The sequence below is a fragment of the Nilaparvata lugens genome, chromosome 10, assembly GCF_014356525.2.
Source record: "Nilaparvata lugens isolate BPH chromosome 10, ASM1435652v1, whole genome shotgun sequence".
Lineage (NCBI taxonomy): Eukaryota > Metazoa > Arthropoda > Insecta > Hemiptera > Delphacidae > Nilaparvata > Nilaparvata lugens.
The window spans coordinates 7,193,472-7,210,112 of record NC_052513.1 but is presented as its reverse complement, the minus strand read 5'-3'; the positions used below and the strand labels follow the sequence as shown (position 1 = coordinate 7,210,112).

The following is a 16,641-nucleotide window of genomic DNA, read 5'->3' as shown; positions in this document are numbered from 1 at the left end:
TTTCCAACAGTATTCTCTCCAATATATCAAATTCAACAAAGATATCTCCCATTCCACTTTCATTCAAGTACCACCCCAAGACAATCAGTCAAACTCAGCCAGATGAAAAGTATCTATTCATAGATATAAGTTACAGAAATCAGATGATAAAGCTGCGTTTACACCAAAGTTATTAACAAAATGTTAATAACTCAATATTTATAGATTCTATTAGATTGAACGGAACTTGGCAAACACATAGACTATGTCCATCATGTGTATGATAAGTTATGTTCAATCTAATAGAATCTATAAAAATTGAGTTATATTAACATCTCGTTAATAACTTTGGTGTAAACACAGCTTTAGAGTTGTATTTCCTTTGTAATCAAATATTTAGTCATATCACATGGGAGTAATTGGCATTATTTGTGCTTCAACTGTAAATTTATATTAAGAAAATATTTTACTCCTGTTATAGGGTGCTCTTTATGGGGTAGCCTATATTATTTGTTTAACTTACTCCATTACTTGACTTTCGCAATTCCAAAGTGATCATTGAACTAAATCGAATAATTATTCTCTCTTAATGGAATGTCAGTTTTTTATCGACTGAGAAACACAATAGGATTCCTAACAAGATGGTTTATCATTACAATGTAATCATAAATAATGATAATGAGATGAAGTTTGTAATTTTGACCATAATTTGTATATTATGATGAGAATTATCAATTATTGAGGCTTGAGAGTTGAAAAATCGTGTTCAGTGACCGAAAATACATAAGATAGCGTTCCTGAAATACATAATTTGAATGCATAGACTAGTAGGAGCGATGCGATAGACAGGCCATTACGCGCATCAATCATGAGGGAGGACCGCGCCGCAGCGTAACAGTGCTACTTATCCCCCTCCCACCGCCGCATCTATGATCGTAACCCCCATACTATATATATCATTGGATTCGGGAAGAAACTGCCTAGAACGTTTATTGGGAGCATTTTCCTCTAAGTCGGCTAATGACTTGAATATTCGAGAAATAACAAAAAGTCCATAATAAAAAAATACATTTTTCGAGATATCTTATTTTTTTACGGAAAAACTATGCGGTTTATCGCAAAAATGTACAGGACCACATTGAAAGCCAGTCATGTGTACATAATTTTGAGAAAAAATTAAAAGCTGTACTAGGAATAGTAACTGCAGGACAGGCGATTTTATAAGCGCGCGTTTTTTACAACTTACCCCCCTCCCCCCAAGCTGTCGACCACCCTGGGACGTGACGACATCGAGTTTCATATACACTAAAGACCCCCTAACAATAATCCGAAGTCAAATTCTCTGCCTCTCTCATGTATGCTCAATGTAAGCCAGCGCCTGGACTATTAGTCTATTTTCTCTATCAAGTCGAAAATATTAATTCAATTTGCTATAGAACTGGCGAACATACTTTTTGGACTAATTTATGAATCAAAGGTCGGGGAAGGAACAGTTTTGGGCTGTGCCTGTTGGTCCTTCCCTAATCATTCTAATGGATTGTATTTTGTGCATCATTGGATAAATGAATATACATTTATTAATTATGTGATTCAATTGCGGCTTAATGAGCTGAATCTGCTGCTATGTCTGCATTCGCTATTTGTAAAAAAACAAGAATTGAATGGATTCAGTATTATTGATGGAAAAATATTCGAAAGGATAGTATAATTTTTGACACACATCAGTAGATCATTACATGTTTAACAGTTCCTTACTTCGAATACGGTATCCAAATTTGAATAATCAATAGCAATTAGTCAATGGTTGACTAATAAATAGTATTGACTAATATATAGTTGATAAATAGTATTTGATTCGTTCTGTCAATTTCAAAAATGAATAATAAAACATTATGAAAATAAAAAAATTGTACATTTCATTTATAGATGAAATAATTATGATTTAATAATGTGTGGAAGGAATATCTATTCTATTAGTTTACTTACTCAAGGTCAAGAACCTACTCGATATACTTGGCCTACTGATAGCCCATCTCACAATCCTTTTGATTTCAAATTCCAGATTAAGTGACATTTGAAATTAAAATAGTTGATAAACACATAATCCCGTCATAAAATTGCTAATTCTGGTCACAATAATATGATATCATAAATAAATAATCTACAGATAAATTCTAATCAAGTTCCAGGTTAAATTGATTTCACCTGAAGTAGTCTTTTATAAAAAAAAGGGAATTGATACTCTGGGTACAGACTTTCATAAAATTGAGTTATTAACAAGTATTGACTTTCCTCTTTTTTTAGAAATGTTGTCCCTTGTCTCAGGGAAATCACTGCTGAATTGAAGGTCATGAAAAAATTACTTTGAAATAGCATAAATAAATTATTTTATAGCTTTTACATCTTTATCAAAAACGGAGCATACCACCTTTAGAACGGGTTTGGTTGTAAATCAAGAGCTAATTATATTTTATCTGTGCAACATTAATTACGTACGAGAGTGATCGAATTCCTTTCTCACACTGTGAAACTTTTAATTGGAATTCATGGGAAAGTTGGATGACCATGTTCTTATACGCCGGTCTACATTGATGTAGAACTTATCAATACTGCAGATTGATTCTATGAAATTACCTTTTTTCTAAAAGAAGGAATCCAATAAATTTCTACTTAAAGGTCCACTAGTACGTCAGAATATCGGCGCGTTCAATCATTATCGAAAGATCTAGTTTACTTCGTTTTTTTTCAAAGTCCGATTTTCCTCCTGTATGTTCTTGGACTATTAAACTGATTGGATTTTACGATTGGAGCTAAGTGGCCACTTTAAGAACTGCATTTATCTCCATCGTTGAAATCATAATTATGTGGGTAATGGTGGTCGATAGGAGAGCGATTGCAGCCAAAGTTTTTTCCTAATGAGAAGAAATGAAAAGTTGAGCTTGGTGCATTCTATTGGAGTCATAAAACGAATTGTTCCAATCAGTTCATTATGATGGAGTACACTGTTTTCTTCTCATTGTTGTTTGTTATGAAGGTCAAAACTTGTCCTTGATATTAATGAAAAGCTGTACATATACTGAATAAAGGGCAAGAAATCCAGATCTTGGCAGTTTACCAATGAGTGTAGTATCTGTTGTTCTGGAAAGTATTATCGTTGAAAATTAGATCAGAACTATTATAGTAACGTATTCAGTTTTATGTAAATCAAGGATTGGAGTGACTGCATATTGTTGGATTTGTACAAGAATCCGTAATGTATTTCACTGTTCAAATACCTATAACAATCCAAGAACTCTGTAATTCATTATGCAATAAAGAGAGAAATACCATAAAGAAAGAAACTAAACCTATTAGAAAGACTATCATGTATAGAGGTGACTGAAACTTTGGTTAACTTTTTTTTGAAAATACAAGTAGGATAAATTCAAGCTGGAATAATAGAAACATTTCTTTATCAATTTTATTAGGTAGAGAAACGGTATTTCTCAATGGTTTTTAACCTATTCCATGAAATTGTTTCGGGGAAGCCGTTAGTAGTCTATCAATAATCTATAGAGCTGGTATGGTATTAAGATTGAGTATAATAGTCCTGTTAGGTAGCAATCAATATTTATCGTTTCCAGATAAAAATACGAAGAAAGGAACCACAAATGGGTAATAACAATGAAAATAAAAGCTAACAACAACATAGTTGAACATTTTAAGGTACCTCAACACTAGCACTATATTGAATTCTTGTTGATGCTAAGCATTTCCAAAAATTTATTCTCATAATTTGTCCTCAAATTAGTTTTGAATATTTCTTATATCTTCTGACAAATTTCAAAGGTGGCTTTTCAAAGGTCATCGTCAAAGACTCCATGCATATTAAAACAGTATCAGTCTAGAGTTTAGTTGATGTGCAGTATTTTTGAAGACCTAAATGGGCTTTTCTCCTAATAATATTCTCAAAATTGAATTTTTCACTCTCTAAGATGCGGTTTGCTTTACTTTCTCATCCATCTTAACGATCATTGCTCAACATGTTTTATTGAAGCAATAAGTTTCTATTTTCTCGTAGATAAACCTCCTATTGAAAGTTGCTTTGCAGGCTACTTCTCTTCCACCCAGGTTACAGGACATAGCTTTTCGCAAGTCCTTTATGGTCTTACAGTTAGCAAGTCCTTATAGCCTCATAGTTATAACCTAGGCTTAAAGAAACTGGCTAGCTACCCCACTGAGTGAGGCAGTAAAATGTTGCTGATAAGAGCTTGAAATAGTGTGTACTGATTCTAGCGTAGGAATGCAGAGTTCGTGTGCAGAGATAGCTGAACTAGTTTCAATGTAGTTTTATGCAGTAGTTTGTAGTAGCTTCAGTCTATCTTATGGTGGTCTTCGTAGTTTGTTCCTTGTATGGTGATAATAGCTACATGGTATAAGTTAAGTTTTTCTCTTGCGAAATTTTCAGTTGCGATTAGAGAGTCCTTGGTGATAGGAATGTTTTTTCTTCATTGAACTTTAATTAATTCATTTTGTAACAAATCAATTTTTTTCTAAATTCATTTTGTATTGATTGAACTTTGATTAATCCATTTTGTGCTGAACTGAATCTTGTATCATTCGAAATCATCATGCTCTTTATGAAGCAGATGTAAAAAGTTTTCTATAATACAGTATAATTATAATCAGAGCCCTATAAACTACCTATAATCCGCCTTTTTTGCTTCTAGAACATTGCAATAGTGTGGTCCAGACATTATTTATCAACATTCGCAGACAAACAAGATTATCTGTTGGAAATTGACAATAAAACATGATCGCGTGTTAAGGTGGTTGCAAAAGTTGAATCGTATTTGTTTTTAGTTCTTTTTGAAGCCAAGACAAGAGAATACATGGAGGGTCCAAGCAGATAGCAGCAATAACGAGGGAATGAGTGGATCGCATGTGCTCGATTGCAATCTGCTTTTTATTATTAATATCTGTCTGGAGATTGGCGGAGGCGTTATCCTGACCTTTATAGTAGTGCAGCTGAATCATGATTGAACTATATTTTGTTCTGGCACATATGCTTCCTCCTCCTCCTCCTCCTCCTCCTCCTCGTCCTGCTACTCCTCCTCCTCATCTTCCTCTTCCTCACCCCCTCCTCTTCATAGTTTTCTCCTCCTCCTCACACCCCTTTCTTTTTTCAGCACCTCCTTGTTGAACCTCCTCATTTATTTTCCTACGTGTCCATTCTCTCCATTTTCTATCCTGTATTAAGATCCTATAGTATAAGATCCTTCCAGTTTTACAGTGGCTTTTCTTGTTCTTAAGGCTGTGCAAAGGCTAAAAATAAACTTTCTACTGGTGATATTTTCCAAATTTTTTCGATTCTTATATCATCAAGCTATGAAAATGAAAAAGTTTTCACACGAAAACATTTTTTCCCCATCATTACTTTTTGAGATATGAGCGCCTAATGTTTTAGTTTTTGGGACAGAACATTTCAAATTCGGTGAGAGATAAATCCATGAGATTTAGAGGATAGATTCTTCATTGTATTGTTGATGTAGTAAAACAAACATTTTCTTAAAATATCAACTTTTGAGAAAGCTTTTCAATTTACCAAAAATAACTTTTAGTTGAGTTATTTTTGGTCATTTTTGGTAATTTGAATAACTTTCTCAAAAATTGATATATTTAGAAAATTTTTGTTTTACTAGATCAACAATACCATGAAGAATTTATCCTTCAAATCTCATGGATTTATCTCTTACCGAATTTGAAATGTTCTGTCCCGTAAATTTGAACTTTAGCCGCTCATATCTCATAAATTAATGATCGGAAAAAAATGTTTTACTGAGAAAACATTTTCATTTTGATAGATTGATGATATACAAATCGAAAAACTTTGAAAAATATCACCAGTAGAAAGTTTATTTTTAGCCTTTGCACAGCCTTAACCTGCATCTTGTATGTTTCATCGATCTGCGTCCTACTCCCTCTCTTCTTACATTATTTCTTCTTTCTTCTTCTTTTATTTATTAGAATTTGTTCAATAATTGAAGGGAGTTGTCTTTGACATACCCCTCTCTCACTTCAAATTATCATTTTTTTCACACTTTCTTCCCATTTCCTCTTATGCTTCCTCATGAACCACCTTTCACTCACTTCTGATTCGTTCTTATTTTGTTTTTATACTATCCTACTCCCTTTCCTGTCCTCTTTCTTCTCCATTGATAATTTCCTCCCCTACATTCGCAATCCTCACATCAAGATTTCCAGTGATTTCAAGTTATTTTATCTTTGTAATAATTTTTCACTTGACTTTTTCTCTTTATTTTCTTTTAACTTTTTACTTGACTTTTTTCTTTATTTCCCTTCATCTCCTGATCTCCATTTTTCTCCTCCCAATTGTATATCTTCCTCCATCTTCAGCTTTCGAATATCAGTTATCCTCCTATTTTTTTCAATTTTCCCAATCCACTCTCAATTTTTTCCACCTTTTCTGCTACCCCATTTCTATTTTCCTCTCCTTTACTTTTTCTCTCATTCCAGTACATTATTCACTTCTTCACTTCTTTACGATTATTACTCTTCTTTCTTCTTGAATTTCCTTCTCTTTCTTCTCCAATTCCTCCCTCTCTCCACCATCTTCAAGTAGTGCAGATTGCGTGTGCAATGAGGTGGTCAGTCGTCGTCTTGTAGCAGTCGACATATCTCTTGTGATGACAGGGGGCAAGGGGGCGAGAAGGGGGTTGTTTGTAAAGTGGGCCCCCCCGTCGACTACCAATCTTGCGTTTTAATTACATTCTTGCAGCATGCTGGCTACATTCATCTTGTCCCAGATCAAAACACACGCCATCAGCTCACACAGAAGGAAACACACATTATTGTTAGCTAGTGTGTACTGTGCACATGAAATGCTATCAGACAACTCTCCTTCATGGGGTTATTGCAATAAAATATACTGCCATTATATGAAGTACAATAAAAATCACCTTGATATCTTGTTAGCAGCAGGATCTACCCCTTTGGTAGAGAGTTAGTGGGGAGGATATTTTTAATATTCTTCCCAAAGAATGGACATTGATATGTCCAAAGCTCCGCCAATTTATGTAGATGCATAACAATATGATTATTATCTATAGTTATTATATTACAAATTGCTTTTTCATATAATATACAGTTCAATAGTTATTTTCTTAGTCTATATTATGTAAATTCATCTGTAACTTTGCTGTATTGTAAGCTATTGTATACAAGTGTATAAGCCAGTATATATTGTAATCTACATAAATAAAGTACTCAATCAATCAATCAATCAATGTGCAATACGTATTCAAGTCTAGTTTCTTGCTGTTATCAGATTCACTTGAAACTGGCAGCATTCCTTTTAATTAACATCGATGATTCCTATTCAATCAATGCTGACAATATTGAAGTAGATCTCCATCTCACTATATGTCTGTTTTCTGTACTTCTTCAATTTCACTACATGTTTTTTTGCTGGAGAAGATGTCTGTAAAAGTCGTAGACTTACTCTTATGTTCGAGTTTTGTTGAGATCGATATGAGAATGGGATTAAGCTTTTGTGAGTGGACGTTCTACACTATTCAAAGGGGATTTGCAGGACTTCTTAGAATCGAAAAAATAACAGGAACAAGAACTGTTCGTTGTTATTAATAACAGGAACAAGAAAAAATAACAGGAACAAGAACTGTTCGTTGTTATTAATAACAGGAACAAGAAAAAATAACAGGAACAAGAACTGTTCGTTCTTATTAATAACAGAACAAGAAAAAATAACAGGAACAAGAACTGTTCGTTCTTATTAATAACAGGAACAAGAAAAAATAACAGGAACAAGAACTGTTCGTTCTTATTAATAACAGGAACAAGAAAAAATAACAGGAACAAGAAAAAATAACAGGAACAAGAACTGTTCGTTCTTATTAATAACAGGAACAAGAAAAAATAACAGGAACAAGAACTGTTCGTTCTTATTAATAACAGGAACAAGAAAAAATAACAGGAACAATAACTGTTCGTTCTTATTAATAACAGGAACAAGAAAAAATAACAGGAACAATAACTGTTCGTTCTTATTAATAACAGGAACAAGAAAAAATAACAGGAACAAGAACTGTTCGTTCTTATTAATAACAGGAACAAGAAAAAATAACAGGAACAAGAACTGTTCGTTCTTATTAATAACAGGAACAAGAAAAAATAACAGGAACAAGAACTGTTCGTTCTTATTAATAACAGGAACAAGAAAAAATAACAGGAACAAGAACTGTTCGTTCTTATTAATAACAGGAACAAGAAAAAATAACAGGAACAAGAAAAAATAACAGGAACAAGAACTGTTCGTTCTTATTAATAACAGGAACAAGAAAAAATAACAGGAACAAGAACTGTTCGTTCTTATTATAACAGGAACAAGAAAAAATAACAGGAACAATAACTGTTCGTTCTTATTAATAACAGGAACAAGAAAAAATAACAGGACAAGAACTGTTCGTTCTTATTAATAACAGGAACAAGAAAAAATAACAGGAACAAGAACTGTTCGTCTTATTAATAACAGGAACAAGAAAAAATAACAGGAACAAGAACTGTTCGTTCTTATTAATAACAGGAACAAGAAAAAATAACAGGAACAAGAACTGTTCGTTCTTATTAATAACAGGAACAAGAAAAAATAACAGGAACAAGAACTGTTCGTTCTTATTAATAACAGGAACAAGAAAAAATAACAGGAACAAGAACTGTTCGTTGTTATTAATAACAGAACAAGAAAAAATAACAGGAACAAGAACTGTTCGTTCTTATTAATAACAGAACAAGAAAAAATAACAGGAACAAGAACTGTTCGTTGTTATTAATAACAGGAACAAGAAAAAATAACAGGAACAAGAACTGTTCGTTCTTATTAATAACAGGAACAAGAAAAAATAACAGGAACAAGAACAAGAGTCGTTTTTAGAGGAGGTCTTGGATATAATATGAATATGAATTTGTTTTTCAGTTGCTTTGAAAACGTTTATGAAAGTTATTGAATTATATGGATACTATTCATTGAATTCATTCATCCTATCTTTCATCAGGCAGGAAGGTTATTATTTTCTGACCTGAGTGATGCTATGTGGAATACTTAACCAGAGTCTTAAAAAATATATAGAATTTCACTTCAATCAGAATTTATTGTGATGAAAAATGAGTGCAATCTTGAACACAGTAATGATTTACTAAGTATTGATTGATAGTATCTAACCTTCCATTTCCACTAGTAGCAAATCACTGTAGTTTCACTCTATGACCAGTACCATTTTGAAACAGCATTCCTTCAGCTTCCATTCAGATGTAATTAAAGCCCGCATAGCTAATTTCTTCGGCTATTATTCATCAGAAGCCGATAAGATTACTTTACCGGGCTGGATCCATCCATAAGGTCAGACTGAGAGCAACGCAACGGTAGAACGAAAACTGAGATAAAATTACGTTAGCTATTTTTTCTTCTTCTTCTTATCCTTCCTCTGCTTCTTCTACTTTACCACACCCCACCCTTCTCGTGTAATCTGACCTTCCGATCGGCCTGTTTATTGGCTAGCCGCTGTTTAAGCCCCTAAGCAATTAAATCTAACAATTAAAAATTCGAACTCCATCCTTGGACTCCACCCATCTTGCCTAGTAAGGTCTTATATTTCGCTGAAGGCTGGGGGACTTCTTACTTATTGACGTGATGTCATGTAGGTAGGTATATTGCTCATGTAAACAACACATAGTAAAAACTGTTGGTCTCCTTTCTTGCTCACACCCTCTCACTCCCTCTCGCTCTCTTCATCTTTTCATCCCGGTTTCTCTCCCTCTCTTCCCTCTTTCCCACCATCTTCTTCTGGGTGTGTATTATGTCCAATGAGTTTTCGCTCCATATTCTCCAATAAAAGGTTTACTTTTTTCATATAAGCAACCGGTCCCCCCATATGATTTGGGACCTATGATCTCATACCTATTATTTATCTGATCGCCAGTTACTTTTTCAAGTAGTATCATTACTCGGCACCAGCTCCAAATCTCTCAAAGGCCAAAATCCAATAATTATATCTCGATGTACATCGCCGTGTGGATGATATAGTTCTTGTATCGCGTCGCCTATTTGGGGAAGCCACTCTGATAGCTATCGGTTTTTTATCTTTGAAGATGTATGTATTAAAGGAGGAATTTGATGAAAGAATAAATTATACATCTTCATAAGACACATGCCTGGATAATCCTTGGGTGGCCTTGAGTTGAACTTCTTATATAAAAAAATAGCTTATCATTCTTATTCTTCGTGTTTTTAATAGCTTAGATTAGGAAGCTAAGTCTAATCAGAGTTGCAAGACTCTATGGATAGAAAAAGATAGAACTTCCCCTTTTTTCTGTTTTCATTTACTCATTGAATAAAATTCACAGATTCTGTAGAATATTACTCTTAAGTAGCAGATTTCTAGGTATATGTACTTCTGGTTATGCTTGTCAGCTCTCAATAAAAAAATCAGTATAGCAAAATGTTATTGTATAAATCGAAGTATCGAATTGTATAAATCGAGGATCAAAGAAATTTTTAGAATGGTTAAATTTGATCGGAATTGTTAGAAAAATCTTACGGCTTGGATAAGTCTTACTGATGTAAGTTGAAACAGAAATATAATAGGCTACTGCAATATATACATTTAGATTGTCGAAATAATTAGATTTGTAACCGTTTTGGGCTTAAGCCTGTGATACTTTTCTGGAAAGTCGTGTTGAATGTAGAATGATTGAATAAATAATTATTCGATCACATATAATTATATATAGAACTATACATTCATACATTTAGCTACGAATTTGTATATTCAAGGACGTGATCATATCTCAATAAGTTACCGTTTATTTTCAATCAGCACAAAAATACCAAGACCACGACCAAATATGTATATAGGGACTATTCCGATTTGGAGTATTGGATTGATATACTCCTCATGAATTGACAACAATGTGTCAAAAATATACGAAAATTGCCAAACTCTAATTTGCATCAATAGCTTGAAATCAGATAGAAATCAATGTCTGACTTATCTTGCAGACTTATCTTGATCCAGGACCAAGCTTGTATAATTGTTCTAATAAGTGAATACAAATTACAATATGACAATTGATAAATGTAAATACTTATAAAATGACGTAAAGAATATAATGGATTTTTTGTTTAATGACGTGGTAAAGTTTGGATAGTAATGCCCACTCTTCTACTTAACCACGACCTGTTGTAACTTGAAATCTCAGAAGATGCCATACCGAAAAGCTGATAAGACCAATACAATAACTCAACTGTATTTGATGACATCGGAATTGAACAATTTCAAGATCAAAACCAGGTACGATAGGAATATAATTAGGCTGCCAGCAGAAAATATGCGCCTTATCCTTTTTCACACAGCTGCTTTTCATTAATTCGTCGGCTCGGCTCATTGTCGCAAACTTTTGAAAGGGCGAAAAAAGCGCATCTCCTTAAAAGGAAAACGATGATTGGGGGTGGGGGAGGGGCTTGATAAAGAGTAGGAACGCGATTACAGTGGTGAGATTGTTGTTAGCGGGTGCGGACCGCGCTAATGAACTAGCCTGGAATGTTTGACATTTTAACAAGCGTCGCCGACACGAGTTACCGCAAAAAGTGCGCTTTTCTCGGATGGTTACCGCGCGCGGTTGTTGCTGGGTCTGGAGCTCTGGATTGTGCGGTTCCGTTGTCAACTGCAACTCGGAATTAAACCGGGATCTAAAGAGGGTTCCAGCAGTAAACTGTGTTCGAAGACTCGGTGAGAAGCAAACTTGGTGTCTTTCTGTGCATGCTCATGGAGCCGATATACTAGGACCACTGTGGTACCAATGTTGTACTAATGTTTGTTGAGATAACTTGTTGAGAGATCTCTTTTCTGTATACTTGTAATATAAATATAAATAAAATTAAAAATCTCAGAACCCTTTTTTCGACATAGTTTATCAATGTTAACAATGTTAACAATTGTTTTTAACAATGTTAGTGTTGTACTAATGTTTGTTGAGAGATCTCTTTTCTGTATAGGGCTACTTGTAATATGAATATAAAGAAAAATAAAAATCTCAGAACCCTTTTTTCGAAATATTTTATCACAACATGTTTCGGACTTGAAAATGGCATAAATGTCCGAAACATGTTGTGATAAAATATTTCGAAAGAAGGGTACTGAGATTTTTATTTTTCTTTATATTTGTTGAGAGATCTTCGAAAAATTAGGAAATACTGTTTCACATTTATAAAATTCAGTCTATAAAGCTGAAGTACTAATGTTTGTTGAGATAACCTGTTGAATTATCTTTGAAAATTCGAAAAAACTGTTTCACATTCATAAAATTCAGACTAGATAGTCTAAATTTTATTCCAAGTTCGTTTGAGAAAACTGTATTTGTATCCCTTTCTAGTGCTTCTGGAATTTTGCAACTGAATCATTTGTTGTGCTAAGAATAAACAAAATAAAATATAACTGGATTAATTGAGCTCATCTTGTTAGATGGATCATACCCATGCTCATGATAGTTAGATGAATTCATGCCCAGTGTATTTGCATCCCCACCCAAAATTATATATTAATGCCACTAACACTTTCTCAGCACATGGGTTTCCCATAGTCGAGTAGATCAATTACCGAAAAAATAAAAAAACGTTATCTGCAGTTTAAACGTTATCTGATCATTGACAATATTGTATTCAAATTAGGAAAAAATCATTAGTTCGATTGCTTGTTTGGATTTTGAAGGATATAATAGTTATTTTTATATCTAGAGTGAAAAGTACGACTTTTTCTCCCTGAGGGAAAAAGTTTGAAGCCCGAGGCGAAGCCGAGTGCAACAATTTTCCTGAGGGAGAAAAAGTATTTTTCGCTCGTGATGTACACAAACATTTTTCCTCCATCTACATTTTTTTTATAGAAACTGCAAATTAAATCATTCTAATAACTTACGTATTGGTGACAATGTTTCCTAACAACATAACCTAAAATCTAAAACCTAAAAACCGGTCGTCTGATAGGCACTGCTGATTGCGCTATCTATCGGCCAAAGTTGTAACATATCAGCTGGGCTACCAAAAATGGCTGACTCCAGATCACGCGGTTCAGGTTTGAATTGCAGAATGCAGATCAAAAATATTTGTTGGCTGGTATTTTGAATAGAATAAAATATTTTAAAAATTGTATAAATTTTTATCGTCTACTAATATTAAGAATATAATATCATACAAACATATATTTCATGAGTTGATCAAATTTCTGGTTGTGGTATTGAATTCAGTTGACTCAATGACAGACACCTCTATTACGCTTTCTCATCTGAGCTTAGACCTTCTAACCTATTACCATGTAAGTTTTTAAAATAGAGATGCTTCCCATGTTATTTAAATGGAGTCACTTTTACTCCCTAGGGAGTTTTTCTGTTTTTTACTACCTAGAGCGAAAAAGTGACACTTTAGTATTATGTTTCAGGGAGTAAAGTAAGTACTTTAGACAGTAGGTGGAGGAAAAATATATTTTCCTCCACCTACTGTCAAAAGTACTTACTTTACTCCCTGAAACATGATACTAAAGTGTCACTTTTTCGCTCTCGGTACTAAAAAACAGAAAAACTCCCTAGGGAGTAAAAGTTACTCAATTTAAATAACATGGGAAGCATCTCTATTTTAAAAACGTACATTTGGAATAGGTCAGAAGTTCTAAGCTCAGATGAGGAAGCATATAGAGTAGTCATTAAACCAACTAAATTCAATACCTCATCCAGACATTTGATCGATATATAAAATTTATGTTTCTATGCTGAAATAATTATTACAAACTTCATATCACTATACTAAAAAAAATGTATATATTTTTTTCTTTTATTCCATGTTATTCAAAATATCAGCCAACGAATATTACTTATTAACTAATCAAATTTGAAACGGGAACTTCATCATAGCTGTAGTTTTGGCTGTCATTGTTGTTACAACTTTAGCCGACAGATAGTGCTGTCGGAGGAGAACTATGATTACAAGCCAGCTGTTTCTGTTTACTTTTTAGATTATGTTGTAACACATTGTTTGGTCACATACGTTTTTAAAAATTATTTTATTAGCAGTTTTTATAAAAATGTAGGTGGAGGAAAAATGTTGTGTATATCACAAGTGAAAAATGTTTTTTCTCCCTCAGGAAAATTGTTGCCCTCGGCTTCGCCTCGGGCTTCAAACTTTTCCCTCAGGGAGAAAAAACAGCACTTTTCACTCTAGATATACAAATAACTATTATTATTAATGTGTGAATGTTTTTTTTCGATGAATTAGTAAAAAATATAAATAAAAAAATAGTAATAAATAGTAAATCGTTCAATTTGTCAAGGTAAATTCAATTCATCTCTCTTGAGCTGATTTTACAAGAATGAAATTAACTTTTGACTTTCCAAATTATTATATTTGTTCCAAAGTGCATCACTTGAAAAATTACTTCTTGAATCTTAAATTCCCGTTTCCAAGCAATTCACACCGAACCTTATTAGTACGTCGGTAACCCGTACCTTTCGTTTTGCTAACACATGCATAGGCTATCAGCCGGTCATCTTAGCACGTACATTACTTACCAGCTTACCCCTCGTTCCCATTACTTAGCCTTGGTAGCGGTATTGTTCGATAAACAAGCGCGATACCCTGCACTACACCCTACCTAACCTCCTATGACCATTGTCATATGCTCGTTTAAACAGCGAAATATCTGATCATTGACAACGACACAAATGAGTAGCGAACTGATCACGACTTCGCTGGACCCTGGGTCACCTCCTTAAGTACGCTACTTGGGAGATCCCTTTCTCATAATTCTCTACAGTAGTTACCACTGGAAAGCTGGTGGCTGCTCTAAAGAGGTTAGATCAGTGGCACTGTTAGAATCAATAAATTCTTTCCACTTGGGTGACCAATCTGATAATCGTTCTGAAACTCTATACCCAACGATCTTATCCCTAGAATATTGAATTCAATATCATTAGTTGAAAGAATTGTTGAGCATTGTGCTCTGCGCCCCATGGGATGAACATTTTCTTGGTTTCGTGATGTAATTGTTCCTATTGTAAGTGTATTGAGAGATGCGATAAAACTTGGTCCTATTGACTTCCTTGTATCTCATTTTCGAGTATCGAACCTATTTAAAGCCTTCAATTACTACACCTTTCAATATTGTGAATAACACAAACACATAGCAGTTGTATCATGGAAAGGCTTGCGAGTAGTGTCAATGAAATTTATAAACAGTTACTGTGTTTAAGACTGGAATTTGCAATTGAAATCATTGCTTCATTAAGTTTATCCGTGTCGTTGCAGACGTGAAGAAAAGTCTGTGACCTTACAATAGATTTTGAAAATTCATGAAGTTTTGTGTCTCATCCCACAATGCCAACCAATACATACATTTTCCTCTACTGAAACTTCAACTATGCATAATACTCAAGCCTCCACCCTCTGGATATGAATACTTTGTTGTACAGTAAATTTCTGGTTATAATGTAGTACATTTAATGTAGAATTTTATCAGACTGATATTATTCATACTCAATTATTCCTTTGATTATTGATAGATAATCTTAGATGACTTTGAAAGTTTGTTTCTAATTCCTGAAATGTATTTATCAAACTTCCTACTAGGAATATTATTGATCGATCCAAATCAACTAAAAAATATACCAACCATGTTATATCAAACTACAAACTTTTCTGAGCTACAATAGTTTTAATCAAATGATTATGTTGTTTCTTTTTCGCAGGGAAACGTTTCCTTTTGGTTTGCCACGGGTGGAGCTGGATTCTGCCTGAGTCGTGCCTTAGCTCTGAAGATGGTGCCAATTGCAAGGTAAGAATATCAAAATGTCGATATTGTATTAATTCATCCCTATTTCTACATTATATTTAGAAAAATATCAACAAAATCATTGAAGAAGACTCGCATTGAAATTCACCGTACAGTAGTAGTAAAGAGATTCTACTTGTTACATGTCCACTGACGACAAGACAAATGAAAATTTTAAAACTACGTTGTCATTTCACGTTTCATTTGACAGCATATGCTCGTCAAGTGTAATGATTACGTAACTTGAACCACTAAACTCTGGAATACCCAAACCAAACAGTTCCAAAATAATTATGAGCAATCAATAATATCAGAGATAATAATTGTTGTTATTGGTGAGGCACAAAGCAACTTCCACGTACCCAATAAATCATACTGTCTCTATAGACTTTCTGACAAAATTATCGCACCATTTTTAGCATCCTGTATACGCGTTAATAACCGACTAACCTTTGGTTTCACGGTAAATCGATTCGAGACGCTATGATTGTCGCTGCAGCTTTCTTTATTGCCACACGGTCCTACGAATACGCCGATAAATTCTTAATTAATAACCCAGTCACTTAATAATAACATAGTTGGAGTCTCCAGTTTTGCATAGCGGGGATCTTGTTCAGGAGTTGGGAACGAACTTGCAGAGACAAACGAATACACGCCTTCCTCCGGTAGAGTCAATCTCGATTATCCGGATCCTAATCGACTCACGTACGGACTAGCGAGGTGAGGGGAGGCTGTTTCTCGAATAGTTTTAAATTACACAGCGTTTAATCCGAAC

The 16,641-nt window shown here is 33.9% G+C and overlaps 1 protein-coding gene across 1 annotated transcript in view; it reads left to right on the top strand.

Moving 5' to 3' along the window:
- The window catches only part of LOC111048523 (fringe glycosyltransferase), a 141,446-nt gene that overhangs the window by 113,815 nt on the left and 10,990 nt on the right, over positions 1–16,641 (top strand). The window contains exon 7 of the mRNA XM_039436198.1: positions 15,784–15,869. Within this exon, the coding sequence (XP_039292132.1) occupies positions 15,784–15,869 (86 nt within the window). The remainder of the gene's footprint in view (positions 1–15,783; positions 15,870–16,641) is intronic.